Raw genomic sequence first — 27,970 nt, forward strand, 5'->3', positions numbered from 1 at the left:
CATCAATCGGCCATTCTGCGGGATATTGGCGGAATATTGTTGGAGGTTATAACCATCCACGAACAGCTTAAGTAATGACACAATTAGTCATCTTCTTTTCTGTTTACCTAAGAATCCCTGAGCCTAAATTTCTCCTCTGCTACCGCTCTCTTATATCCATAACTCATACCAGCATAATTTATTGAGGGGCATTTATTTTCCAATACATTCACTTGGTATTTACATATCAGTCCTCATCTGGCTTTCCTCATTTATAATCCTATTTTCTATTAATTTCAACTTTCTTAACTGTATTATTTTTTTCCTTAATTACTCTGTATGTATGCGAGTGCTAATCCCGAAACCAGGTCACTGTTTTCTTTGAGGAAATTCTCTAAGCTATGCAAATGTATAACTTTTGTCCCCAGAAAATATCGACATACAACCTTACAAACCTTCGTTTCACTATCCACTATCACCGCGAAACGGCTAGATAGATCTTGACCAAACGTCATATTTAGTGTATACTCACCCCGGGGAAGGTTTTGATATGCATATCATTTTAAAATCTTTGAATAGACAGGGGGTTTACAGGAAAACCAAAACAGTTTTCCTCCATTTTCCCTTATACCATTGATTTTCTCTAAACTCAATGGACTGTACGTAAAATCTCTCTTCATTATAAAGAACTTTTCTAATAAATAAAATTCAGGAAACTCAATCGTCAAAAATTACCAGTGTTTCACCCAGAGTGCAGCATGGGCTCATCAGTTGGATACCACACCTTTTCCAAGACACTGGCCGGCTAGCACACTGCTAGCGACACCACTGCAAGCTATACATGTGATAAGCACAATGCAGTGCCGACGTACTAGGGGAGAATTGCATCTCCACTTGCTATATTGCCCTCCTGGGCTGGCATGACCAAAAATATGGCTTCCGATCTCATGTTCATAATTTACGTTATTCTTCAAATGATGGAGGAAACTACTATTTTCTGCGAGTATCATGCTCAGTATTGTGACCAACAGACCAACAACGAACCTACAGGTTACCATGGCAACATCTCTGACTGCTTGCCAGCAGTGAAGTAATGTATAGCCATTTTCGTCATCATTCCTATAAATTCGTAGTTGTTCCTTGGGTAGAAAGCAAGAGACACGTCAATCGGCCATTCTGTGGGATATTGGCGGAATATTGTTGGAGGTTATAACCTTCCTCGAATAGCTTAAGTAATAACACCATTAATCATCCTTTTTTTCTGTTTACCTAAGAATCCCTGCACCTAAATTTCTCCTCTGTTACCACTTTCGGGCCATTTGATTTTCCAATACATCCACTTGGTATTTACATATTTGTCCTATCCAGCTGTATGGAGTTTTAACCCTATTTTCTAATAATTTCAACTTTCTTAACTATATAACTTTCTTTCTTAATTACTCAGTATGAATGCGAGTGCTAATCCCAAAACCAGGACACACTTTCCTTTGAAGAAATATTCTAAACTATGCAAATGTATAACTTCGGAATCGGAATATGGATGCAATTTTAACGACAGTGCAGACCTTCATTTCGGAATAATTGGTGGCCAAAGTGTTAGTTGTATCACAAAAGAAAAAGCACAATCACGTCTCAATTCGGAGAGATCGACAACTTTTGGGCCTATGACTTTTTGTCGTATCTCTATCCCTTATACGTTAAATAGAACTGCATTTCTTGAGTTCAAGTAAATTTTGTACTTCATACACATGTATGTTAGTGTTTGGCACACTTTTAGGAAAGATGCAATCATTACATTGGGCATGCACATTGACATGACCAGTGGCTATATGTTTGCCAAATTTTATGATTCCAGTGACACATGAGTATAAAAAATAAAGTAGTATGTGAAAACTGTACCAAATTTCACCCCCATTCAATGACAAGCTGAATCTAACCCAGAAATATAGGAGATATGAGATAATGTCATAGGACCAACCATGTAGAACACTGAACGAGGCGTCTGATGGTGAAGTCCATTTGTAGATACAATTTAATACAATCTTACTCACTGCCTTTACAGTGATTTACGGAGAAATCCGTAGACAACGTAGAATACCATAGCGAAGCACAGGTACATTTGCTAGTTTGTCATGAGATGCACAGGACACTTCCCTCTTTCAAGGCTATTCTGGATGCACACGACTGAATTCCTTGACAAGTTTGATAATACATGTATGTGGAAATATCTGCCGACATCAAATGACAAGTTGGAGATAGTGAACATGCTAGAAATTTGTATAAACCAAGTAAATCAATATCGGCACCAACACGCTACAAGTTTAAACAGTTTGCTAAAATTCAGACGATAACACCCTAAAGCAAATTTTGGCTAAGAAATGAAACAGATATCCCTAGTAAGGAACTAGGAAGAAGTAATATTCTCTGACAGTTTAATTTAGGCAACATAAGCCTCTATAGTACTGTAAGATTTTAGTTTTGGAAGGACAATTAGGTTTAATATTATATATGAAATTACTTAAAATACCGATTGTGATATCAGAAATTATTTTTAAGTTGTTACAGTTCACATCTGTCAGATATATTTTTCAATAGTCTGTTTTGCTTATATTCTAAGATGGATAACAACCCATTTATTTCCCACCTTTGAAAAGACCAGCAATGCGCGACACAGTGTGTATGTATCTGAACACCACCTCTTTTAATCCTTTCCCTGCCAAGCTGAAATGCTGTAGTACTGTTAAAACTGCCAACATAAATTAAGGAAAATGAAAGGCCTTACTGAAAATTTTGCACTCGCCTCAGTTTTGAATCTATATAGATGAATTTTTTTCATGATTCATGATATATACATGTATTTGTCCTGTGATTTACTTCCTTGGCGCATATGACTTTTCCTTAAAAAAGTTAATGAATTATTAATTTCCACTTTCTGTAATTAATTTTGCAAGTTTGAATTAGTATTTGGCATTGCAATAATTATTTCATATATACGGTAATATCACTCTTAGACGAACTAAACTGTGTTGTCATTTAATGTTAGAAGTTTTCAATCTCTATGACCAAGTGATTTTAGGTTTCGAAATTGAAAATTGAGGTTAGGTTCGTCATTGTGGCGACTTGCATTCTGCTGGTTATGTAAGATAATTGTCATCTTCATTTTCGATGGTATTAGTAGTAGCATCAGTAGCAGTAGTAGTAGTAGTAATTTGAGGAGGGATAACACCATTAGACCTAATATCTGTCACATGAACTGTTATTGCCTGTCTCACTGTTTTCATCACTTGGAGATATAATACTGTCACATCCTAACAACACAGCCAGAATGTATTTTTAACACAAGTGTTCCGAATAATTTTTACCATCTTACCATACACAAATTTGCAGTATAATGCACAAAAACACAATGAAAGCAAAACCTCCTCTTAAACTTGCCATGCAAATTTCGTGGTGCACATGGCATGACCAGTGCGTGCTAACCTCAAAAAAATATAAAATATGAATGTTATATTCTCTCTGTCATGAAGAAAATGGTATTTTCTCGTAATTAAAGATAGCATGGATCGGCCGACATGCATATGTGAGTCATCTGTTGTGTTAAACCTGAATAAATGGTAATTGGAAGCTGGTCTTTATGGCATTGGATCTCGTCGGATCATGGCAGTTTTACGATTCACACAGCATCGGCTTACATCAGATCTCGGCAGCCATTGGATTGATTCAATCCTAGAATTGAAGTATTCACAAAAACAGTGATGACACATCTTATCTACAAAACACCAGTTCATCATCTAACTTGCAAGAATTCAGGATCAACTGTGTGCATAGTAGAGAAAACAAAATCATCAAATGCTTGATGAATATTGAATTTTTGCGACCACAACGTAATCAAAATTGACTTTCAACTTATTAGGTCATGATAAATACACAGTACGAGTTGCAGAGATCACACTCTACAGTGTGACGGCAATAGTGCCTGACCCATAGCTTAGATCCTTTCCACGAGAACAAATATGACCTAGGCCATCATAGCTCAATTGGTAGAGCAACCAACATGAAATCTGGAGGTTGTGGGTTCGGATCTCACAGGTGTCCATTTTTGTTGTGTATTTAACATCTTTCCAACACGTACTATGCACGTATAACATGACCTAATAGGTTGAAAGATGATTTCTACCATCAAAAGCTTGCTTGAATTTTTATATTACTCGATGGATGGCAATATTACATTTTTGAGAAGGAGGTAAATACAGCACACTCTCTCTTTCAAATTGAATATGAGAATATTAGTCCAGTTTATCACAACTGAACAAAATTCATGTTCTAAAATAATAGAAACCACAAAATGGTACAGTTATTCAAAAATATTATTTGTAGGTGACTAGTGAAGAAATGAGGCACAGCACACAAGATTCACAAGATGGAGCTCATAAAGTAAATTCAGACCGGAAATACTGTGAAGCAGACACAGTTAGCACAGATTTCTGAAGTTTCACCTAGTAGATGGTAGTTTAAAGCCGATTTAAGTCACAGCATTAGAGCAGCATGCATTCCATTTAAAACTCAGCAATACACTTGTCACCAGTCAGTCCCATCTGACTCAGCCTACAAAAGAATCTAGTCCAAAATGAAAGAGATCTTGGAGAACCTTTTGCATGGATCTCTACTGACAAATCAACAGATAGCCTTCGGCATTACATAGCAAATTTGATAGTTAGAAAGCTTAATGCAATGTTACCTTCACAGATTTCATAATCTACAGCGAGCAGTTGATTATCATAACCAGTACACAGAGGCTCGTTCTATACAAAGACTACTAAAAATCCAAAAACCTAGAGGGATGCTGCTTTATACCTCGCCTATGAATTGTAAAAAAGCAACATGAGCATTCACTAGTAAGTACAGGGTATCGAGTACAGAATGGAGCTCTATGCTCCCCTCGGCTGTCATTCTTTCTGAAAACTGCCTTAATGGTTACATTACAAGTTAGTCGAGAAAGTAAGTAATCTTCCCAACACTCAGAAGATGCTTGTATTGTGATGATAGGGATAGGCCAACACCCCAGAAACTACATATTACCCACATATTTCTCTCAATTCCACAGTAACAGTTATACACGCGGTGCTTCCTGGTGTATATACCTCATAACAATCTTCCCACCACTCAGAAGATGCTTGTATTGTGATGATAGGGATAGACCAACACCCCACAAACTACATATTACCCACATATTTCTCGTAATTCAACAGTAATAGTTATACATGTGGTGCTTTCTGGTGTATATACCTCATAACAAATGAGACAAAACAATGTAGCATAAGATATATATTGGCCCAACAGAATCACAAGGAAGTGGGACATTTGAGTGTCCCCAATAAAACTTTCAGGTCATCGGGATATTTTGCCAAAACATGTGACTCTCCCGGGAAAAGAAAGATAAATGGACACCCGATTCTAGTCCAAGCTTTTAAGATATTAGAAATTAATGGTAATCTTGTAAAGAAGTAATTAACATGACCTGTTCACAGATATAAAAATCACTTACCCTGAGTATGACAGTGAATAGGTAAAGAAGATATTTCTTATTGTGTAGGTTTAGTTGTGTACTTACTTCTCTTCTTCTATAACATTTGGAAACAGTTGATGTTGTTCTATAAACACTTCCTCCTTAATGTCTGCAGAACGCTATAAGAAAGAAGTAATGAAAGGAGAGTAAAGAGGTAAAGTATGGAAATACATAAACAAGAAACAGTTGACAAAATACATTTCATATTGTCACAATAAAATTATCATTGATTTATGTAAAAATACAAGAAATGGAAAGGGAAAAAAATCAAGTATTAAATCAAGGAAGTGTCATATCAAGTTATAATTATACAGTGGGATGAACACAAGAAAACGAACATAAAATGACAGGATAGCAACACAGATAGCAACAGAAAAAGAGAAACTTGACAGGACAAGGACAATCTACACAACTTCACACAATTCTCTTTGCACAATGACACACTATTAAGTACTCTGTTCCCTCTTCCAATCTTTCTTGTCTTGTCACTTTTTGTTCCTTTCCATTGCAAAGAGGACTTTAACTGTCAAGAAGACACGTAATGGTTCTCATCCCAATGAAGCTCTTCATGTTGACGAATTTACTACCATCATTCCCAGGCATATTTTGGAATCGTTCCTTTCCAAAGACAAGTTTCCAATGTATTTCTTTCCAATAACAAAATTTTCCACAGATTTTATTTTCCAAAACATTTTATCATTCTACCAGTTAATCCCACAGTATTCTTATCTTATCATACCTCTTTCCTACCAAATGGACAGTGCTTAAACCATAACCACAGAAGTATCACTGAATATAATTAGCAAGTTTATCATCCCTCTCTGTACACCACATTAAAAGAACCCAAAAAAGAACAAAATGATACCCAGACAGACCTTATGCAGGTAGCCCTTGTACAACAAATGAAAGTCCAACCTCAAAAGAAGTGGATTTGATTTCAGGACAAGATAAAGTCAGTTGTGCTGGAATAAAATATACCATAATTTTTGGACCAGAAGTAACTCTTCTCCTGTGTGTGGTTTTAAAACTGCTCATATCTAGCAACTCAAAAGATTCTTTCCCTTCATTAGACAGAGGACTGAAACTACTTTTTAGAGCCACAACTGATCTTTCCATGGACACTTCAATATTAGAGAATGTTCAACTTTGAGCGTGGATACAAAAGTATACACTGTAAAATGAAACCAGAGCAACTCAGTTTACTCCTAAATATATTCATTTTTAATGCAGACATTTTCACTCCTTAGACCTAATAGACAACTGTCTTCTTTTCAACACTAAAAAAATCAATTATTCCCTAGATGGTGGTCCAGTGTGTCTCTCACTGCTATCCTATTAGTAAGTTGTTTTGTATATTCTACGACTTCTAATTAAAATGCTACACAATACAAAAAGCTCTTAAATGGTTGCCGTCTGTATCTTTCCAAAACAAAACAAATGGTAGCACTGTTTCCATCTGATTAGATTCTTTATGAAATACAAATTCTTGTGTGTGACATTTTTTACATTGGTGTCAGTAAATTACAGTTTAAAATTTTACTGTTATATTTTCAAATCATCATAAATCATACTTTATATACTATATTTTTTGACCATAAGATGCTCTCTCTTACCCAGGAAATACAGCCCGAATCTTCCCTGCAGCTTATGGTTTGAATGTCTGTGGTCATTTGTCAGTGACTATAGAGAAATGCACTTTGTTATAATACCACTGTCTTGGGTAAGCTACCTAATGTGGGAGAGAATGGAGTGTTTTGTTTTCCTAATTATGTTTTGGGGTACAGATGGAAACACTGCTATCCTTTGTTTTGTTTTCAAAAGTTGGAGATTGCCTTCATTAGTAAAGTTTAGATTCATGAAATTAACAAGCCATGACTTTCCAGCATTAGAAGAGTCATGATTCACTTCTAATGAAGATTTACTGTAATTCTTTCATAAACCTAGGAGATACCAACAGTCTAAACTTTACTTACAAATTCAAATCATTACCTTTTCAGAATCCCTAAACTTTGATATGGTAAGTGATTCAGTTATTATTTTCTCAAATCTGTTTTCCAGATTTTTTTCCTAAACAATTTTTCCTTGCTTGCATTTTTGCTCATTGAAAATATTCCCAATAATCATATTCTCATTACCTTTTGTCACGTATATTTTTTCCACAATGTATGTTTTTAGAGTAGGCTGATTCTAAGGATGTCAAATTAATTATTAATCAGCCTACTGAAAAAATATATAGTGGAAGAAAGACAATGGGTAAATCTAAATAAGGTTTTATTTTGAAGTTATACAAAATAAATGACATCAAAAATGAGATTTTTACACCACAAATGGAATTTCTAGATATCTATTTTCCTAATTCATACACGATATCAATATATCATAATATTACAGATTAATAATATTCATTCTTCTTCAAATGACTGAAGTTTCCAAACTGACAAAGAATATCATATAATATAAATTTAGTACCTAATCTAATTACAATACAGAATAAAAAACTATAATTCTATTGATAATGTAGAGAAAACAATACATAGTCATAAAGGAGCAGCAGAAAAATTACTTTAATTGATTTAATTAAGCGGGTGGAGCGTAGAGGAGATGCCTCAAGATTGATATCGAGACTTTCTATGTCTGTACACCACAGCTCACAATGGTCTCATTTGGCACACTACGTCATAAGTAGGTGATCAGTAGTTTAGGATTGGTGCCCCTTGAACCCAGCAGAAGCCCTATGACCTCAAAGTTGTACTACTCAGGTAATATGGTATGGTTGATGAATATATCCTCTTTTTTTTCTTCATCCATTTCAAAAGGCTGCCGTGCATGTGCTTCAAATCTGTCAGGTTGAGAATGAAATTTCTTTTTTTTCTGCTACTGGGCTTGAAGGTGATCATGTTTATTCGTCTTGTTCCACCGTCAACTGAGAGGCCATGGACTTGTTCATGAACTAGACACCCTTTTCCACATACCATATCGGCCAAGGAAGACCAGATGTGATGGTGTCTGATGTTCCGTAGGCAATCACCGAATGGGCAACACCCTAAGATGTGTGCCAATGCTCCGATCACACTGCATCCTCTGCAGTGCTTACCGTCTCTGGCGCTGCGTTGCATGGCCCGCACAGGAGCTATATTTGCTGTAATTATCCACCAGTTTGCTGGAGTAAACACTTGATATACGCATACACCTTTGTGTTTCTTGTTTAAACGGCACCTTTTTTTATATTCCTCGTCTCTGAGAAATCTTGAGAGTCTCATGGTGTCCAACCGGCCATCATGTGTCTGGAATTTAGCATTTTCAGTGAGATATTTGAAGCTGAGGGTGGATGTGCAGTGAGCAGTTTCAACTTTGAGGTTTCTCGCTGCTTCAATGTTCTTATTGCCAGTTTTACATAGGATGTTACAGCTACTGATCTGTTATATGGTTGCTTCCCACCTTGCACGAAAAAGACCCAGATCTTTAACTGCTTTCACAGAACAGATAATTGCATCCGGTGTCAGCTGGAAGTGATAAAATCTACTTGAGAGTACACTTAATAATTTTGTCAACATCAACTCCAAATCATTGGAGAATTTTTTCAAGTGGGATGGAAAGGAACTGTTATATCAATCTTCTTTTTTTTTACAATTTCCTTCACGTTGCACCAACACAGATAGCTCTTATGGTGATGATGGGATAGGAAAGGGATAGGAGTATAACCCTGACATTTTTCTAGTGTAAAAATGGGAAACCACTGAGAACTATCTTCAGGGCTGCCAACAGTGGGGTTCGAACCCACTATCTCCTGTACGAACTGATATATCAATGTGGGACCCAAGGATGAATTTATGATGTTAAGCTTTTGGTCAGGATGTGGCCAAGGAGAAGTTGCCTAGGCATTTAGTTTCAGTTTCTCTTTCAGTAATGTGATAGATGACTTAGGATGAAATACAGTAGCATCAGCAGAGTTAACTTCCAGTAATTTAATGCATTCAGATCTGAAAATGCACCATTTGATATGTATGGGTTCCCACTGCTGATTTTTCCTTTATTAATGTCAAAAGCTATTGATTTGTTTGTGTTTATTTTCAAGCCTAATTCCTGAAATCTCTGAATTGCTAAGGTAGTGATTTTGAGAGCTGACTGCTTGTTTCTTCCAATTATTACAATATCACCAGCAAAGCCCAAAACTGTCAGTGTCAATATTCATCATATTACAAAATAGTTCATACTGTTGTATGAAATCTGTCATCATGTGAAGCATATATAAACATGCATGCTAATAATATAACTTTTATTAGCACAAAAAAAGCACTCAATTTGTCGTGCTGTGGAGAACAATGACAAGAGTTAGGTGATGTTTAGAAGGCCCATTCATCATCTCGCAAAGTTTCATTTCAAATTGATATTTTGATACACAATGTTACATATAAAACTGCAGCAAGAAGTTACTACTTTCAAGTACTTATATATAATATTACAGCAGGATTACTATTATAAATAAGTTTACTGTATTCACTGATCATTCCACCAGGTCTAATTACAACCAATCTGGTCAAACCAAAAAACAGATTTTTGTCAGATGAATTTCTGCAGAATTGACCACAAGGACGGTGACATCTGCTAACACATGTTAGCAATGTGCGAGACCTGTAACCACTTGAAGCAAAAATGAAAATATACACTTAAATCATACCCCTTAAATGAAGGGTGCCCTATAAAATCTGTCTGGCCTCACTATTTCCATTATCAACCAATGGCTTGTAAAATTTTGTACATTACCTCAAATGCATTTTCCTGTGTTGGCCCAGGCACTGTTAACTCTGATTTGATATCTTGTTCCAGAGGTATCATTTCTGATACAAATTCAAAATTTTCCTGCAGAAAGGATATATATACATATTAGGCATGCTCTTTGCACAAATCTACCAGTATAGTCACAAAAAAAGTTTTTCACAATATTTTGCATAACTTAGTGAAAATCATTCTATCATTTCATGACATCAAAGCTTCAAATAACAAGATATACAAAATTCACACTCCTCTAATAAAAACAAGACAACATGTCATTATCTGAATAAGCCAATCCCTGCAATACACCACTAGTACCAATGATACCAATTCCCACATAATATATAGTGGAGGTCTTTGAAAATATACTAACTGCCGTGTGCGAGATCTTGTAACCACTTGAAACTAAAATGGAAATAAGGTTATAAAAAAATTTGTTTTCCCTAGTAAACTTAAATCATATCCCCTTAAATGAAGAGTGCCCGATGAAATCTGTCTGGCCTCACTATTTCCATTATCAGACTACAGCTTGTAAAATTTTGTACATTACCTCAAATGCATTTTCCTGTGTTGGCCCAGGCACTGTTAACTCTGATTTGATATCTTGTTCCAGAGGTATCACTTTTGATATAAATTCAAAATTTTCCTGCAGAAAGGATATATACATATTAGGCATGCTCTTCGCACACATCTACTCGTATAGTAACAGGAAAATGAGCATGATAATTCAATACCTGCCAGTATTTGAGTTAAATTCAAACTTTCACAAATCTTTAGAGAAAATGCCTATACAAAGCAGATCCCTAGAACCAAAGGGTACAGTTAAGAAGAAAAGCATCCCATTTGAATGATCAAGGATACTTTCTACTGTGGAGCAATTATACCACACACAAAACCTTTAAAATGTCACTGACATCAGGAACAATGTACAGAAATAATAATTATTCTACTCATCCTAAACAAATACATTTTTATGAATTTAGAATGCTAAACATTACTTTATACTAGCAAGTGCAGTACAGCATGAAATATACCTCTACCATCTCACCTGTTGTACGTTAAGTCCTCAGCTATATGGCTATCTGGATCCTCAACAGATCTACAATCAACTACAATGGAGGGCCTAGGTTTCACTCTACTGGCCAAGCAGGGCTATAAGACAATAGTCTGCCAAGACTACTGAAATGCTTTTTATACTGTTTATTTTACAACAGACCAACAAATACATGTCTGATGGTAATAATGGGATAAGAAAGGGCTAGAACAGGCATGATGCAACCATAGCCTTCATTAACCCCTCAGCGCCGACCTCTATACGTTGTATAGACCCTCTTTTCTTCCGTAGCCGCCGACCTCTATACATGGTATAGACCCATGAATGGTTTCGCATTTACGGATATAGTGCGAAGAGTTTTGGAGTTATGGATTTGCAAATTGTTTTGTTTCCAAGAAGAAATGTTGAGGTTTATCAGTGTTGTAAAATAAAAATGAGGATCGTTAAACAGTAGTTGTTTTTGTAAGGGTAAATATTTGTCAAGTAAGTCTGAGCACTAGTAATCTCTGCTTTTTTTAAAGCCTGTTTGCTTCATTCTTTCCCACGTAATAAAATAAAGAAATGATGATATGAGAAGTTTGTCTTTTCGCGTGATGTTCTTTGCTCTATTTGTACATTGAGAGTGCAAAATATTTATCATATTGTCTTTATTTCTCGGCTTGTAATATTTTTGTAACTCTCCATGAGCGCTCTGTGTAGGCATCAGTTGTGTTGCTTTCTGTCATACGATACGAGAACCACTTGTTCATGGTATATATCTCGCTTGAAAGACGATGTCTCGACCTTTTATCTGAAATATGTATCGAGTTGGTTTGTTTCGTCATGAATGTTATTCCCCTCATTCAGCTTCGTCCTGCTGCAGCTTCATCAGTCTGTGTGACGCGCCGCGCTCAGCCGTGGTTTGACTGACAGTAATGTGCTTGAAATATTGTATAATTTAGATTAAAGTTTAGTCGGAAGTAGTAGTGACACTATTATCAACAGTGATAATTAAATAAATGATGCGGCTATGGCGGATGCAGTGGTAAATGATGAGAGTGACGATGAGGAGGAACCAGTATTTGGAAATTTCGTGTAGGAGACTATTGATAATTATACAGGTCAAAGGGAAGTTTTCAACAGTGAATTTGGATTCCTAAATTCTCTAATAATATCCAGACAAGTCACAGGGACAAACACTGAGCAGTTAGGCCTATCTTATCGGGTTCAGCTGGAGGAAGGTTTGTTTACATAATCAGTTTGCTCGGCCGGGAAACAAAATATTCAAGGCCGGCGCGCATCAGATAACACAGTTCCAAGGTTGCAGGAAAGACATTTTATCATGAAATTATCACACAAGTGTGAGAAATACAAACCTCAGAGACGTTATATCGTGTGTTCAAAACACCGAGAAAAGACAACGTCGGTGCACTGCTGCCAGGAGTGTGACGTGGGTCTCTGTCTCGAAGAGTGCTTCGAACTCTATCACATGAGACTAAATTATCTGCATGTACATAGTTCTATCATAAGGAATTCAAAATTTCGTTAATATCGGGCTACTCTTATAATTGTAGTAACGCTTTAAGTGAATCAATGTATTTCAGTCGCGCGTAGTTGAAATCTCATCCGGCCGCGGGGTAGGAAGCTCCTAAAATGGTTGCGACGCTGAAGGGTTAAGGTATTAAAATGGGGAAACTGCAGAAAACCAACTTCAGGGCTGCTGACTGAGGGATTAAAAAACACTATCTCCTGAATGAAATCTGACAGCTATATGACCCGAACCACACAGCCAACTCACTTGATCCCTAAGAAATCTATACCAAAAAGCCTTAACAGTCAAAAACAATAACCTAAATGCCATGCAGTAGTGGAATCCAGAACTAACAATAAACAAATGAACTACATGCTTCTGCTACCATCTGTCACCGAACTAATGAACTTCATCACCTCCCACCACCTTACAATACCACAGCATGCTCTATTCTCCCTCCACCTTCCCATACTGCAATCGTAAGATATGTGACACCCTCCCCACCTTCCTATTTCCCCCTCCACACGCTGACTCTGAAAGAATGTGAGCTGTACGAGATTTCCACATTTCACTGTAAGATAGAATGCCAACAGCTGGCTCTTCAACTGATCCATCAATCCTCAGGCTTCAAGCCTGAAGAGGAGGAGAGCTAAGGAGACCAGCAATTTTTTGGCAGACAGAGGGATGGTCCAGTGGGAGAGCCCACCCCTCCCAAAGTCGATCACTAGCTCCTTCAGGAGAGCCAGTGAAGTCAGGTTATGTTGTCATGACCTTGATGAAGTCAACACGCTGATGCTGCACCAATCAAAAATACTGAATGCTGACTCAGTAAAATTGAAATCACTTGCCATTTTTCAGAACCACCCAAACACATACTACTGCTATCAAAGCAATATCAGGACATCAAATCCCTACACCCTCACAATGATGGTTATTATTACGGCCATTTGAGACCACATCGAGCAACAATCATACATTAATGGACACCTTCTTTCCAGCCCACAATATTTGCATTCTTTCTCTGGCAACCTGTTTTCTTTCACCTGTCCATTTCCCATTTGCCATTGAAACTTCTGAAGTTGTCGATCATTGATCTATACTTTCTTGGGTTAGGATACCTTCCTGTGTTAACCCAGACTGCTCCAGATAATTTCTTATGACCTTTATTGAAAAACTTTAGGTCTACTATTAAGAGTTTTTAAAATCTGTTCAGTCAGCCTATTCTCATTCATTCTAAACAATGTCCATAAAATTTGAATTCACTTTTCCTCATTGACTCACTAAAACTTTTGCTTCCTGGTATGGTTCTCCTCTTCCTTGTAACATATAATGGCCGTCCACAATTTTTGGACCCATTCGCTTGCAGAGGATCTTTGTCAAGTTTCTCGGCTTCTCTTAGTCCCAACTTTCCTGTCATTCTTTGGCATTCACTAGCATAAAGACACTCTTTTTTATTCAGTGTGTTGTGTCTTACTTTAAATCTCCTTGAGATGCTTTTCTCCTGCACAAAGCATGTCCTGTGAAAAACAGCAGTCACCTTCTCTCACCTGGTGTAGTTGGCATCTCCCTCACTAGTTTTTAGCTGTACAATTTACCCCAGGTACTTGAACCTGTCAACTGTCAACTCTTTCTATCTTGCAATGCTCTGTCTTCAAATAATGAAGAGCTAATTTGATGCTGATAATATGTTTGCTTTTTTCGAAAGAAATGTGGAGTCATCCTTTATCTGCTTCCTGCTTCTCTGCTTCTCTGAAGCTCTTTCAATGCTTGTAGACAGGATAGCAACATCATCTGCAAAACTGAAAAATAATAAATATTTTAATCTTCTTCCTCATGAAATTCAATTTTTATTGAATACCGTAAAATCCTTTTTTACTTATTAGTCCTATTCTTATGTACAACTGTTTTAATTGTATGTCTTATTTCTAGTACATCAAGCTGAGAATGACCTTAACATAGGTCAAAACATGTCAATTAGACATAATGTTTAGACAGGACAGTTAGTTTGAGTGGTATTATTTTATTGTGTTGAACAGGTGGACAATATATGTAAATTATTGCTAAGGATTTTTACATACATGAACATAAACATTCTACTTCATCACACCAATAACTCCAACAGAAATTATTTCCATTCCAAATAACACACAGAATCTGTTTCCAGTATAAGGAGGTTATTTCCTCTAACACACTGGATCAAAGCCAAAAATAAGGAATAAATTCATGTGAACATGTATTTGAATAAGAACCTGACATTATAGATAATGTGCAGGTTAGATACAGGAACGAGCCACATGTGATTGACATGCTGTTACAAGAAGATAAATCCTATATTTTACAAGGCAAGTCATGATTGAAAATGAGAAATAACATGTCTGCCAGGAACTCCCATTACAAACTACATGGCACAATACAAGACATGTGAGGTGAATTGGGAAAGGACCATGATTTTATGTAAATATAAATGTCTAACTTATCAGGTGAGTTGGCCATGCGGTTAGGGGCATACAGCTGTGAGGTTGCATCCAGGAGACAGTGGATTCCAATCCCACTGTCGACAGCCCTGAAGATAGTTTTTCGTGGTTTCCCATTTTCACACCAGGCAAATGCCATGGTCACTTCCAACTCCTAGGCCTTTCCTATTGCATCATCATTGTAAGATCTATCTGTGTCGGTGTGATGTAAAGCCACTAGCAAAAAAAGTCTAACTTGCAAGATTCCATGTACTCTTGAAAGCCATGAATATAAAACTGGAAAACATTAATATGTACACCTACAAGAATGTATTGGAACAGTTCTTTTTGAACACTGAAACTGCCTCAAATACAAAGCAAAATCTAACAATGCAAGAATATGCTTGAAGTCAAAACGCATTTGTGTATCAAAGGGTCTTGGTGAAATTAATAGATACTTGTAAGAATCCAGAGTGACCAAGTAGAATTACAATCCAGAGATTAAAGACGTCACAGTCAGAAGAGGTAATAGAAATTAATGCCACCAAAGAGAATTGGAGCCATATGGAAATGTCTCAATACTAAGGAGACTGAACTCTTGGAGACCAATCATGACAATCTTTTGAAACCTACCTCCTTCAGATGGCAAGAATCCCATATGCAGGCTAATGACAATCCAAATGGTGAGGTGAGAAAGAGGATAAACGTGACCTGGATGCAGTTGAAGATGCAGATTTATACGCTCATCACCATCCAATGACAGCATTTCTAACTTAGACTGTATCCCTTCATAAAGAGTATCATCCTGCCTTTGTTCTGACCTGAGAGTACCCCAAATTATTCTCGCAAATTTCATGTGTAGTTACTTCCAATTTATAAATAAGATATTCCGAGTCCTTTCAGCTTTCACTGCTATACTACAAAGTCGGTCTGAAAACAGAGTGATGTAAAAGACAAGTTCGTTCTTGTGGAATTCCGATGGTCGCTGCACTATCTATGCTACATTGACATTCAATTTCACATAGCACATTACCATACTGGAAGAATATGCTTAAAATGATCCACTTCTTTCAATTTCATATTCCCTAATGGACATTCAATTTCCTCATATTTTCTTTTTTTTTACTAACAGACATTCTTCAGTTTTGGAAACGCTAATTTCCATTCCACTCTCACTGCACCTCCCTTCCAGCTCCAAGATATTATACTGGAAACCTTCACCACCAACTGCCATTATGATGAAATCCAATACATAGGCAAGAATCCTTACTATATTTCTACTCACCTCAATAACTCTCTCACATTATTTTTTTTTTTTGGCAAATGAGCCACATATAACCTTACTCTAAACCGAGTGATATATGTAAGCCAAGAACTCATTATATCATCCATTCTCACTGTAGCCCATTTTGCCGTTCAATGCCTGTAATAAACTATCCCTAACAACCTACATCCTTTCCTCAGTAATATATCATAGTCACTCTAGATCTACGGAAGTTAAACATTTCTTTCCACTCTACCATAGTATTTTGTAATTAGTTTAAGCATACTAAAAACCTGGTCAACAGCCCCTCTGTGGTGTAAAAAACTGCTCTGGCTTTCATCCAATTGACTCCCCATCATACTCCCAATTATTAGATATTATATTTCATAGTGAACTTACAGAGTTTGATTGTTCTTTTTTTACCAAAGTCCATGCTGTCTCACACTTGACAAACACTGGTTCCTCCATCATTCTTCACAAAATACCCTGAAAAATACAAACAATACAGCTCTTGGAATAAGTTCAACAAAAACGAAATTGAAAATCAGTTTAGATCACAGTCTTGAATATTGGGGATTCCAATATCACCCCAGATATATGTCCTCAGTGTGCAATAGAGGATGATTGCCTGGTTGTACTTCCTCTTAAAACAATAATTATCACAACCACCTTTGTCTCCAAGAAGAAACCTGGACTGGGACAAAATGAAGGTGGAGAAGTGCCATAAATACCCTGACACATCAGAAGCTAGATGAGGAAAGGATGATGATGATGATGATGATGATATGTCCTTAGTTCATGTCACTGAGGGTGGTTTACTTTTATGGGAGAAGTAAATCTACAGTAGATAAATTTCTTAGTTCTAGTAAGCGGAATAATAGGAGTTCAGTAAGACTGTACTACCTAGTTCACAAAAGAGAGATTAAGATTTCAACATCTTTCGAGCTCGTGTCCTTTCTCCCAAGTCTTACATCAAGTAATCCTGATGACACGGTCCCATACACTGAAACCACAGTCTAGTTGGGGTCTTACCAGAGACTTATATGCCCTCTCCCTTACATCTTTACTATAACCTCTAAATACCCTCAAAACCATGTCCAGAAATCTGTACCCTTTATATACAATCCCATTTATGTGATTACCCCAATGAAGATCTTTCCTTTTATTAACACCTAGGTACTTACAGTGATCCCCAAAAGGAACTTTCACCCCATCAATCTGGTAATTAAAACTGAGAGGACTTTTCATACTTGTGAAACACACAACCTGACCTCTAACCCCGTTTATCATCATCCATCTCACAAAATTATCGAGATCATTTTGCAGTTTCTCACAATCTTGTAATTTATTCATTAAACTATACCGAGTAAGATCATCCTCAAAAGGCCTTACCCCTGATTCCACCTTTTTACTTGTATCATTTAAATACATAAGAAAATATAAAGGTCCATAAACACTGCCTTGAGGAATTCCCCTCTTAATTACCACAGGGTCAGATAGAGCTTTGCCTACTCTAATTCTCTGAGATATATTTTCACGCATTTGTCTAGTCCAATTGCACTCACTTTTGCCAGTAGTCTCCCATGATCTACTCTATCAAATGCCTTACATAGGACAATCACGATACAGTCCATTTGACCTCCTGAATCCAAGATATCTGCTATGTCTTGCTGGAATCCTATAAGTTGAGCTTAAGTGGAACAACCTTTCCTAAAACCAAACTGTCTTCTATCAAAGAAGTTATTAATTTTGCAAACATGTCTAATATAATCCGAAAGAATGCTTTCCCAAAGCTTACATGCAATGCATGTCAAACTTACCGGCCTGTAATTTTCAGCTTTATGTCTATCACCCTTTCCTTTCTACACAGGGGCTAAAACACCAACTCGCCATTCATTTGGTATAACTCCTTCATGCAAACCATAGTCAAATAAGTACTTCAGATGTGGTACTGTAAACCCAACCCACATCCTATCAATTCCAGCTGCTTTTATAGTTTTCAAGTTTTGTATCTTATAGTAAATGTCATTATTATCACCTCCCCTATCTGCACATTATCATTGTAACCAGCAATCTTCACCCATATGTGCCCACTGTCGACATTTGTCGACATTAATATCGGAATATTGTCGATCTTATATCTCTAAACTGGAAGAATATTTTTGAGGTGCATTGTTTACAGTTCATTGTTTGATACTTTCTGCACAGCACGAAAACAAGAAACACTCGGTTTCGCACCTAATCGCATGGTTGCGTATGAAATATAATTTCACATTCACTCAAGAGGATGACGCTTCCGACGTGGTGAGTTATATTTTTTATAATATTGTTACAGTTGACTGGACTGTTGTGTTAACGTAATAACGAAACATGCCTTTAACAAATTTTTGATTCATTTATGGCTGATTTATAGTTGCTTTTGTCTAGCAGAGCACAAAACTTCCACGTCGACATAAGTCGACAGTGGGCGCGAATGGGATTGCCTCAGCACTGATATAGACTTTTCATTTATTCTTCTCAGACTGACCGTCGAGCAGATCGTAAGCATCCTGGAGGAATCACAAGACATCCTATATGCTAATATAAACATAGAACCACCTGAAAATGCTTTCCATAGTGATGGGGATAGTGATGATGATGAGTCGTGTGGAGATATAAACAGACTCTCTGGTAATCAACTCCAGTCTGGTGCTGAACTACTGTGTACAAAAATATGTGAACTTTACCATTTGACCCCAAACAGCAAAGAAGTAAATTTAGACCTTCTCGGCTTCACACGGTACATCATTAGGGCATATATCCAATCTTGTGCAGCTACGCGTCCTAACGCAGGAAAACCGAGTACAAAAGTATCTTCAAGTGTGTTGCCAGAAGCATGTTTCAATGGTGTATCGCACTACCTCGAAACAAGAGAGAAGCATGTGCAGTGCGCTCAATGTGGTAAAGCTGCCAGGAAACAGTGCAAGAAATGTAAAGTTGGCTGCCACGTCCTTTGCTTCCAAGGCATTTCACTCACGCTAAACCAGACTGGATGACGAAAAGCAGTGTAACCTCAAAACACAGACTAAACTGTTTTGAAGTTCTGCTCGTAGTTTTCCTCTTAAGTGATCATACTTGCTCAAAATTTGGTACTGTATGTATAACAAGTACTACAAAAGTATGAATATTGTCCTTTTGTTTTGAAACAGTGTGCATTCTAAATTGAGACAAAACTGCCCCTCATTTATGTTCTGAACCACATATTTTGTAATATTTTGTGCTTATTCAACACATGTGGACTTCTTTGCTAGGTTCAATTTCCTAGTAACTTCCTGCAATGTCTGCTTACTTCCCTAGCCATTTCTAACTCTGTTTCCTTCCAACCTGCAACTCCTTCTTAGTCTCTTTATTCTCTGTTATAATATAGTGGGTCTTTACTATTTGTTACTACCTTTAAAGGTACAAACCTGTTTTCACATTCTTCAACAATTTCTTTAAACCCATCCCAGAGTCTGTTTACATTTTCATTTATCATTTTCCACCGATCATAGTTACTTTATAAAAACTCCTTCATGCCTCCTTCGTCAGCAATATGGTACTGCCTATTAGTCCTATTTTTAAGACCTTCCTTTCTATCACATTTGTTTTCAACTGCAATAAAAAAAACCTCTTTGTGATCACTAATACCGTCTACTACTTTGGTTTCTCTATAGAGATGACAGTTTTACCAGCATTGCATCCAGAATATTCTTCCCTCTAGTTGGTTCCAACAATTTCTGAATCAGCTGTCCTTCTCATATTAATTAATTTGCCATTTGTTGCTCATGCTTCCTATCATTCGCATCACCTTCCCAATCGACAGTTTCATAAATTGAGATCACCCGCTACAATCATGTTCCTTTCCATATCGTTTCCTATATAGCTGATTACCTTACCAAGTATTCTGAATCATATCAGAACCACCCCTTCCTAGTCTGTACACTCCAGAGATATCAAGTTGTCTATTAACTTTAAAGAACAGCCTCACACCTAGAATTTCATGTGTCTCATCTTTAACTTTTACATAGCTTACAAATTCTTCTCACACCAGAATTAATACTCCCCTTCTTACCATTCCTATCCTATCTCTATGATACACACTCCAGTTCTGTAAGAAAATTTCTGCACCCATTATATCATTTCTCTGCCATGACTCAACTCCTATAAAAATTTCTAGTAAGTATATATCTATTAAATTAATTCTATTCCTTTCTTTACAATATTTCTATAGTTCAACACTAACAATTTTATGTCACCTCTACTTGACTTCCAGAACCGTGTACCATTATCACTGCTCTCTACACCACCCCGTTTCCCTGAATGTACCACCCTATAACACTTCTAAACAAATTTTGTAACTTATACGTACCACTGTGGTTTAAGTGAAGGCCATATGAGTGCAGATCTCTATCTCACATCCTCCCATTAGGATTGAGAAATCTCACTCACAGTTTCTTATGCAGTATTCCACCGATAACAATCTCTGCTTCCTTAAACTCCACCTGACCGAGCTCGATAACTTCAGTTGTTTAAGCGCGGCCAGTATCCAGTATTCAGGAGAGAGTGAGTTCGAGCCCCACTGTCGGCAGCCCTGAAGATGGTTTTCCGTGGTTTTCCATTTTCACACCAAGCAAATGCTGGGGCTGTACCTTAATTAAGGCCACAGCCACTTCCTGCCTACTCGTAGACCTTTCCTGTCCCATTGTTGCCATAAGACCTACCTGTGTCGGTGCAACGTAAAGCAAGTTGTAAAAAAAAACTTCACCTGTGCTGCATTTACCAGATCCCACACATCCCCAACTATATTGGTACCTTTACTTGCTTGCCTTACATTGTTGGTACAAACATGAAACATTAACACCTTCTCCTTTCCCTCCCCCTTCTCTTCTACTTTCCTAATTCCTGGACAACACTCTACCCTGGTTCCCTTTTCTCCACACACTATCCCCACATGTCTATCAATGGAATTCGCTATGACCAGAGCCCAATCCTAAACTCCTAATTTGATCTCCTCCTCTTGTGGTCAGCCTTATCTTTCCTGATAGCTGCAGAAGCTACCTTCTCTTCTCTTTTCTCCCTCCCATGACCCTATTTCACCTGTCTTTTGCTATCATCTACTATACATTTCCCTTTCCTATCTTTTCCCTTCTTCCTACTTCCACACTTCTCAGCAACATATCGCTGTTCCTCATCTTCCCTCTGTTGTTCTACCTGCAGTGGCTCGTACTAATTTCTCACTGATACCTGTCCTGAATTCTGATCCTGAATAGAGCCCTTAGCCTGCAATACCCTCCCCCTCAAAGTCTTAGACCACATGTCTTCTACAATTTCACCCTTCCCTTCCCATCCCTCTTTTACACCCACTGTATCCTGTATATTGTTTGAGGGAGGCCTACTTTCCTTCCTGTCCTCTGAGAGAATCCTAATTATCTCCCTCAAACTCTCCAAATCCTCCCTCATACTCCTCAATTCCTGGCCATATCCTATTTCCTACCCTTGCACTCCTTGGCCATTCTTTGCAGAACAATGAAAAGAAAAAAGGAAAGTAACTTATTCTGTACACAAAAAATTAGTAAAAACAGAAAGACATCTTGTCTATGTTGGTACACAAAGATCACGCGATGATAAGGTAATTAATATACTACTACAATACTACTTAGTTGCACTATATTTTATCCTACAACAGCTTAATAGGATGAAAACTGCCATTAATTACTGAATATCGAAAGGAATGCACAAGAATTACACAGTTCTAAACTGCAGTTAAGCTAATCCTAATTACAACAACACAATTGTGGTACAAGAGTTTCTACAAATACGTCTACTCACAAATATTTTCACTATACAAATATTTCAAAATAATAATATGATGCTAATTTCTAATAAGTTGCTACAATACACTGCAATAATTTTGTAACTATTTTCAGACATATCCTAATTGCAATATGTTATTACTAAGCATAAACAGAAGTGAAAAAATCAATTAAAGTGTGAAATTCACAAGAACTACTCAAGGATTACCAACAAACTTAAATGCACAGACGGATTATTATTAGTACTAGTTTATCCTACTATGCTCTAACAGAAATGAAAACTGCCGCTTGATTAAATGCTGAAGTATCGAAAAGTTTACCGTACACAAAGAAAACAACGAATATAACAGCCAAGATACTATCTATTATACCGTATCTACACTACAATTCTCAACTGAAATGTGGTTATGTGATTATTACAGCTGGTGGAATACTATTATTTTCTCTACTCCACAGGACGGAGAACAAAAGTGTCTTTAAATGCTGAAAAATAAGTTGTCCACAATAATCTCTCAAAAAAATCTGTCAAAACTATGCCGGGGACTTGTTTGGTATCTTCAGAAAACTTAAAATCCCAAGATTTTTGCATATAGTCTTCCACTGGCACAGCGATTCATTAGAAACTAAAACGGAAGTTTAAATCTTAGGGTTAGGCAGTTTAAAATTTTAGCAGATGACAATGACACGAAGGATAAACATACACAGACTACGCCTGCAATCAAACACAAAGTAACACAGACCAACCCTCCGCCAAAAACATTCACCGGACACTCACAAACCCTCATAACCAATGTACACCCAGCAGCACAGACTGACGTCACACTGCCACCAGTCACAGCAGTCGACACTTCAGCACTCAACGCAGGTACTTCTCCCCTCTCCCCCGAGCCAGCAACCGAACCCGGGACTGAGGCACCACCAGTCTTAATACCGGGCTCAGACTCACAATCCAGATACACCCAGACTAGAAGCAGGCGTATCAAACCTGCCCCTAAGCCCAACTTCACACAAACTCACAACTCCCTCACTGCAGGAACTCGAACCCGGCACCCACCCCGACCCACTCTCATAACACAATGTTTTAATTGCCTAAAGCTAAATCACTCTGCAGCCTCGTGCTCAGAGGCCACCAGATGCAACAGATGTGGGGGTCCTCACCGCCACACTGATTGTACGGTTCCACGGGCCCAGGCGAGGTGCGCTAACTGTCAAGGCAGCCACGCTGCCTCATTCCCTGGCTGCCCATTTGTAAAAAAGGCAATTAAAGCCCACTACCGACAGGCTAGGCACATACAAGCACAAACCTCAACTTCCCCTCTACTCCCCAACCCAGGATTCCTTAGCCATGATCACACCAGCCAACCCAGCCAAGACACAACTACCCTCCTGAACCTATACTGATCAAGTTAATCTCGTCTACCATGTCAAGCAGACAGCTAATCCTAAACTAAACCCCCCATCCCTTACCAGGAAAACATCGTTCCCGCCACGAAATGCATCCCCTCTCCCGCCACGCAATGCAAAGCCCTCACTCCCGCAAAGCAACCACGCCTTGAAATTCCTCTTGCCGACTACACCCAAAATTTCCTCCTCTTAAGCAAACAACACCCTGCTTTCTTCTCTCTTAAAGCACTGGAACAAGCTACTACGACAGTTAAGCAACATCGGGCGTGGTCACTCATTGGATGGGTGACCCCTGTCTGTACGTCTGTTTCACCTTCTCCACACTGCTAGGAAATGCTCAAGCACTCACAGCGCACATGACTGTACGTGCACCCGGTCACATTCTGCCCAATGAATGAGCACTAGATATCACATATCCCAATCCACAACTTCATTAATGAAATGGGATCACTTGATTGACATGGCACTCAAGACCAATAAGGTCGATGCATCGAACATGGGGATGGCATGGCATGACGCTCTTGCCCGTCACAAGTCCCCGAGAGACCTGCACAGCGTGACGACCAGTTCAAGATGGAAACTTTTCCTTCGCACAGAACATCACCTTAGAAACATGCTGAAGAAGTCAAGTTGGGCCCACGAGAGTTGAAGTCTGACATTTGAGCGGCGAAAGCAGTAACTACGAAGTAAGCTGCGTTGTCATAGTTACCTAAAATTGCGGCATAACACTCTTTCATACAGGTTGAATATTTAATCAACTATGTTGGCCTAATACAATTCAATAAACTTTGACTCGTTCCTAAGCTCAAGTTAATAATTCCGGCATTTATGACAGAACACATCATTACCGATAAATACGAGATTTCATATTCACTAAACTCGCATAAGCTCAGCAAATGCACATATCAAATAGAGAATAGAACTGTGCAACTTGCCAAGTACCCACTGATTAACTTACAAAAAAGACAATACCAACGAAATAATACTCAGGAAACAAACATATCAATAATTACCTAAACCAGCAACAACTAACGCAGCTAACACAGTACTACTCCGAATAATATCACTAAAACGACTGAGAGCAAGCCCACCCACGTGGCGAAAGCGTTCTCAAATGTGGCATCTCTGTTAATGTTGCCATAGCAACAGATCATTTTCGAGCAGCGTTAACAACTTTTTCTCGCCGGTGGCGCCAAACGTTAGACTTCAACTCTTGTGGGCCCTACCTGTACAAAGTTGTGACGCTAATACTTTCAGACTAAATCACAGTATCCCATTATAAGTCTAAGTAGGCGATAAGCACTATTACTGATTCGGAAAGAAATTGTAAAATCAACACAAGCTGTAACCGTAAAGTGTATAAGAGTTCCACTGCTTGACACTCACTCATAGGGCTCCTTATTATGCCCACAGCGTATTTGAACACACCTGACAGGATAAAAGAAAATTTCAGCACGATATATACTAGAAGTCCTCTCTTTATCTTGAAATGGTAAAAAACTTAGAGATGCTACTCGGAACTATTTTCAGTACAAGACTACTGTTTGGTCGTGTTGTAATGTCGACATTTAACGCCGGGGAATTGAAGGATATTATATTCTATATTCCACAATTCTACATTATTGTAGAAGTCTTCCTCGTGAACAGTCGAGATTTTCTTCTGGAAACGCGAAGCAAAGTTCTGTGCGAAACGTTTTCTTGACACGGCATAAGGGCATAAGTAGTAGGGGTGGGACAGATAAAACGCAACCGTTTCCGGAACACATCCGTTGTCAAATGAAATCGTTGCGAGAAAATAACAGTTGCAGTTGCGCTCTGCTGTTGAGTAGTATAATAGGCGGATTCGGGCGCCGCCTCCGCCTCAGGGCTCCCAGGGGCCCCTCCGCCTCCGCCTCACGGGAGGCCCTCCCAGAGGCCTCCTCCGCCTCCGCCTCCCGAGGGGCCTTCCCAGAGGCCTCCTCCACCTCCCGCGGGAAATTTGAATTGGTAAACAAAGCCACGTGCTTTTTGACAGCTGTCATCGACAACAACGCATCGCTAACCTCACTACTGCCATCTTGACGGGCCTAAACCTCAGTGGTACCAACTTAACCTAACTAGCGCGAGGTAAACAAATCCACGTGTTTTTTGACAGCCACGTGCTTTTTGACAGACAACAACGCATCGCTAACCTCAGTACTGCCATCTTGACGGGCCTAAACCTCAGTAGTACCAACTTAACCTCACAAGCGCGAGATAAACAAAGCCACGTGCTTTTTGACAGCTGTCATCCGCCATCTTTAAACTACAGAGCACCGTGCTGCTCTCTTTGTCGCAGTAGCTGTAAATTCGTCACCTGTCATCGGCAGTGCTGCCATCTTGACGGGTCTAAACCTTAGTGCTACCAACTTAACCTCACTAGCGTGAGATAAACAAAGCCACGTAAATTTTTGACAGCTGTCATCCGCCATATTTAATCAAGAGAGCGCCGTGCTGCACTCTATGTGGTGGCGGCAAAGTCGAAGTGCTTTACAAACTCACGTTCTTTTGTCATCCGCCATCTTTAATCAAGAGAGCACAGTGCTGCCCTCTTTAGCTACTTACCTTTGAAATGTGGTGGCGGATTATTTGAAAAATGCTTTTTGACAGCAGCCATCTTTGAGCACCGTGCTGCCCTCTGTGTGGTGGCGGCATATTCTACATGCTCTTGTTTGGAAACAAACCCACGCGCTTTTTTTGACAGCCATCATCCGCCATATTTAAGCAACAGAGTACTGTGCTGCCGTCGTTGTGGTGGCGGCAAATTCCACGTGCTCTTGTTTGGAAACAAACCCACATGCTTTTTTGACAGCTGTCACCCGCCATCTTTAACCAACAGAGCACTATGCTACTATCATGCGGGCAATTTCGTTAGCTGTCATCCGCCATCTTTAATGAACAGAGCACCGTGCTGCCCTCATGCGGGGCAATTTCGTTAGCTGTCATCCGCCATCTTTAATGAACAGACCACCGTGCTGCCCTCATGCGGGGCAATTTCGTTAGCTGTCATCCGCCATCTTTAAAGAACAGAGCACCGTGCTGCCCTCATGCGGGACAATTTCGTTAGCTGTCATCCGCCATCTTTTATGAACAGAGCACCGTGCTGCCCTCATGCGGGACAATTTCGTTAGCTGTCATCTGCCATCTTTTAATGAACAGAGCACCGTGCGGCCATCTTTGTATTGGCATCTTTATTCTTTGACATGTGGTGGCGGTAAATTCTACATCCACAATCTGAGAGCACCGTGCTGTGCTCTTGATCGTAGTAGCGGACAATTTAAAAAGAACATGTCAAGGAATACCTTTGTTCTAAAAGAAAACAAGACTACGGTTCTGAACGGCTTGCGTAAGATAGCGATTGTTATAACCTCCTTTTCCTTGCTCTGTTAAGGCATAGCTTTATCGAATTCTTGAAGATTATATTACAAAATAAGTGATTAAGAATATAAGTGATACAACATATGATCAGAACATTGAATGATGTGTTTGGAGTGCACCTTCGTTCTAAGAGAATCGAACCCGAGACTGCCGGGTGAGAGGCAGGCACAATAAACCAAACCGTAGGAGCCGGCAATTCTCTTTCTATATAATAATTTCGTGTGGCTATTTCTAGCCAAGTGCAGTCTAAAAATAAATCCTAGTCTTGTTACATCAGGGTGGGTAACTGGCTAAATCCTGGTCTTTCAGCGTCAGGAAGGGCAACCGGCCGTACCGTGAAACAATAGTGTATGATGTAAGAGGCTAGATACTGCTTTTTAAAATCTAAGAAGAGCATCTAGCTGTAAAACCCCGATTCTCGTGTTAGAAAGGGCAACTAGTTGTAAAACAGATTCTTAATCCCAGTTCTTTGACGTAAGGAAGGGCAACCGGTCGAAAACAATAGTGTATGATGTAAGAGGCTAGATACTGCTATTTAAAATCCTAGAAGGGCATCCAGTAGTAAAACAGATTCTTGTGATTTAAAATCTCGCGTCAGGAAGGGCAACCGGCCGTACCGTAAAACAATAGTGTATGATGTAAGAGGATAGATACTGCTTTTTAAAATCCTAGAAGGGCATCCTGTTGTAAAACGGATTCTTGTGATTTAAAATCTCGCATCAGGAAGGGCAACCGGACGT

General features: G+C 38.6%; 1 protein-coding gene across 1 annotated transcript; it reads right to left on the reverse strand.

Annotated features, from left to right (window-relative positions):
* Window positions 1–3,582: 3,582 nt before the first annotated feature.
* On the reverse strand, window positions 3,583–24,893 carry LOC136874710 (uncharacterized). The gene is made up of 6 exons (XM_067148359.2): window positions 24,848–24,893; window positions 16,999–17,085; window positions 10,869–10,964; window positions 10,310–10,405; window positions 5,591–5,664; window positions 3,583–3,705 (listed from the first exon to the last, which is right to left on the reverse strand). The coding sequence occupies exons 2-6, from the start codon at window positions 17,068–17,070 to the stop codon at window positions 3,612–3,614; spliced, it is 432 nt and encodes a 143-aa protein (XP_067004460.2). The 5' UTR covers window positions 17,071–17,085; window positions 24,848–24,893; the 3' UTR covers window positions 3,583–3,611.
* Window positions 24,894–27,970: the final 3,077 nt, after the last annotated feature.

This window comes from Anabrus simplex, chromosome 5, assembly GCF_040414725.1.
Source record: "Anabrus simplex isolate iqAnaSimp1 chromosome 5, ASM4041472v1, whole genome shotgun sequence".
Classification (NCBI taxonomy): domain Eukaryota; kingdom Metazoa; phylum Arthropoda; class Insecta; order Orthoptera; family Tettigoniidae; genus Anabrus; species Anabrus simplex.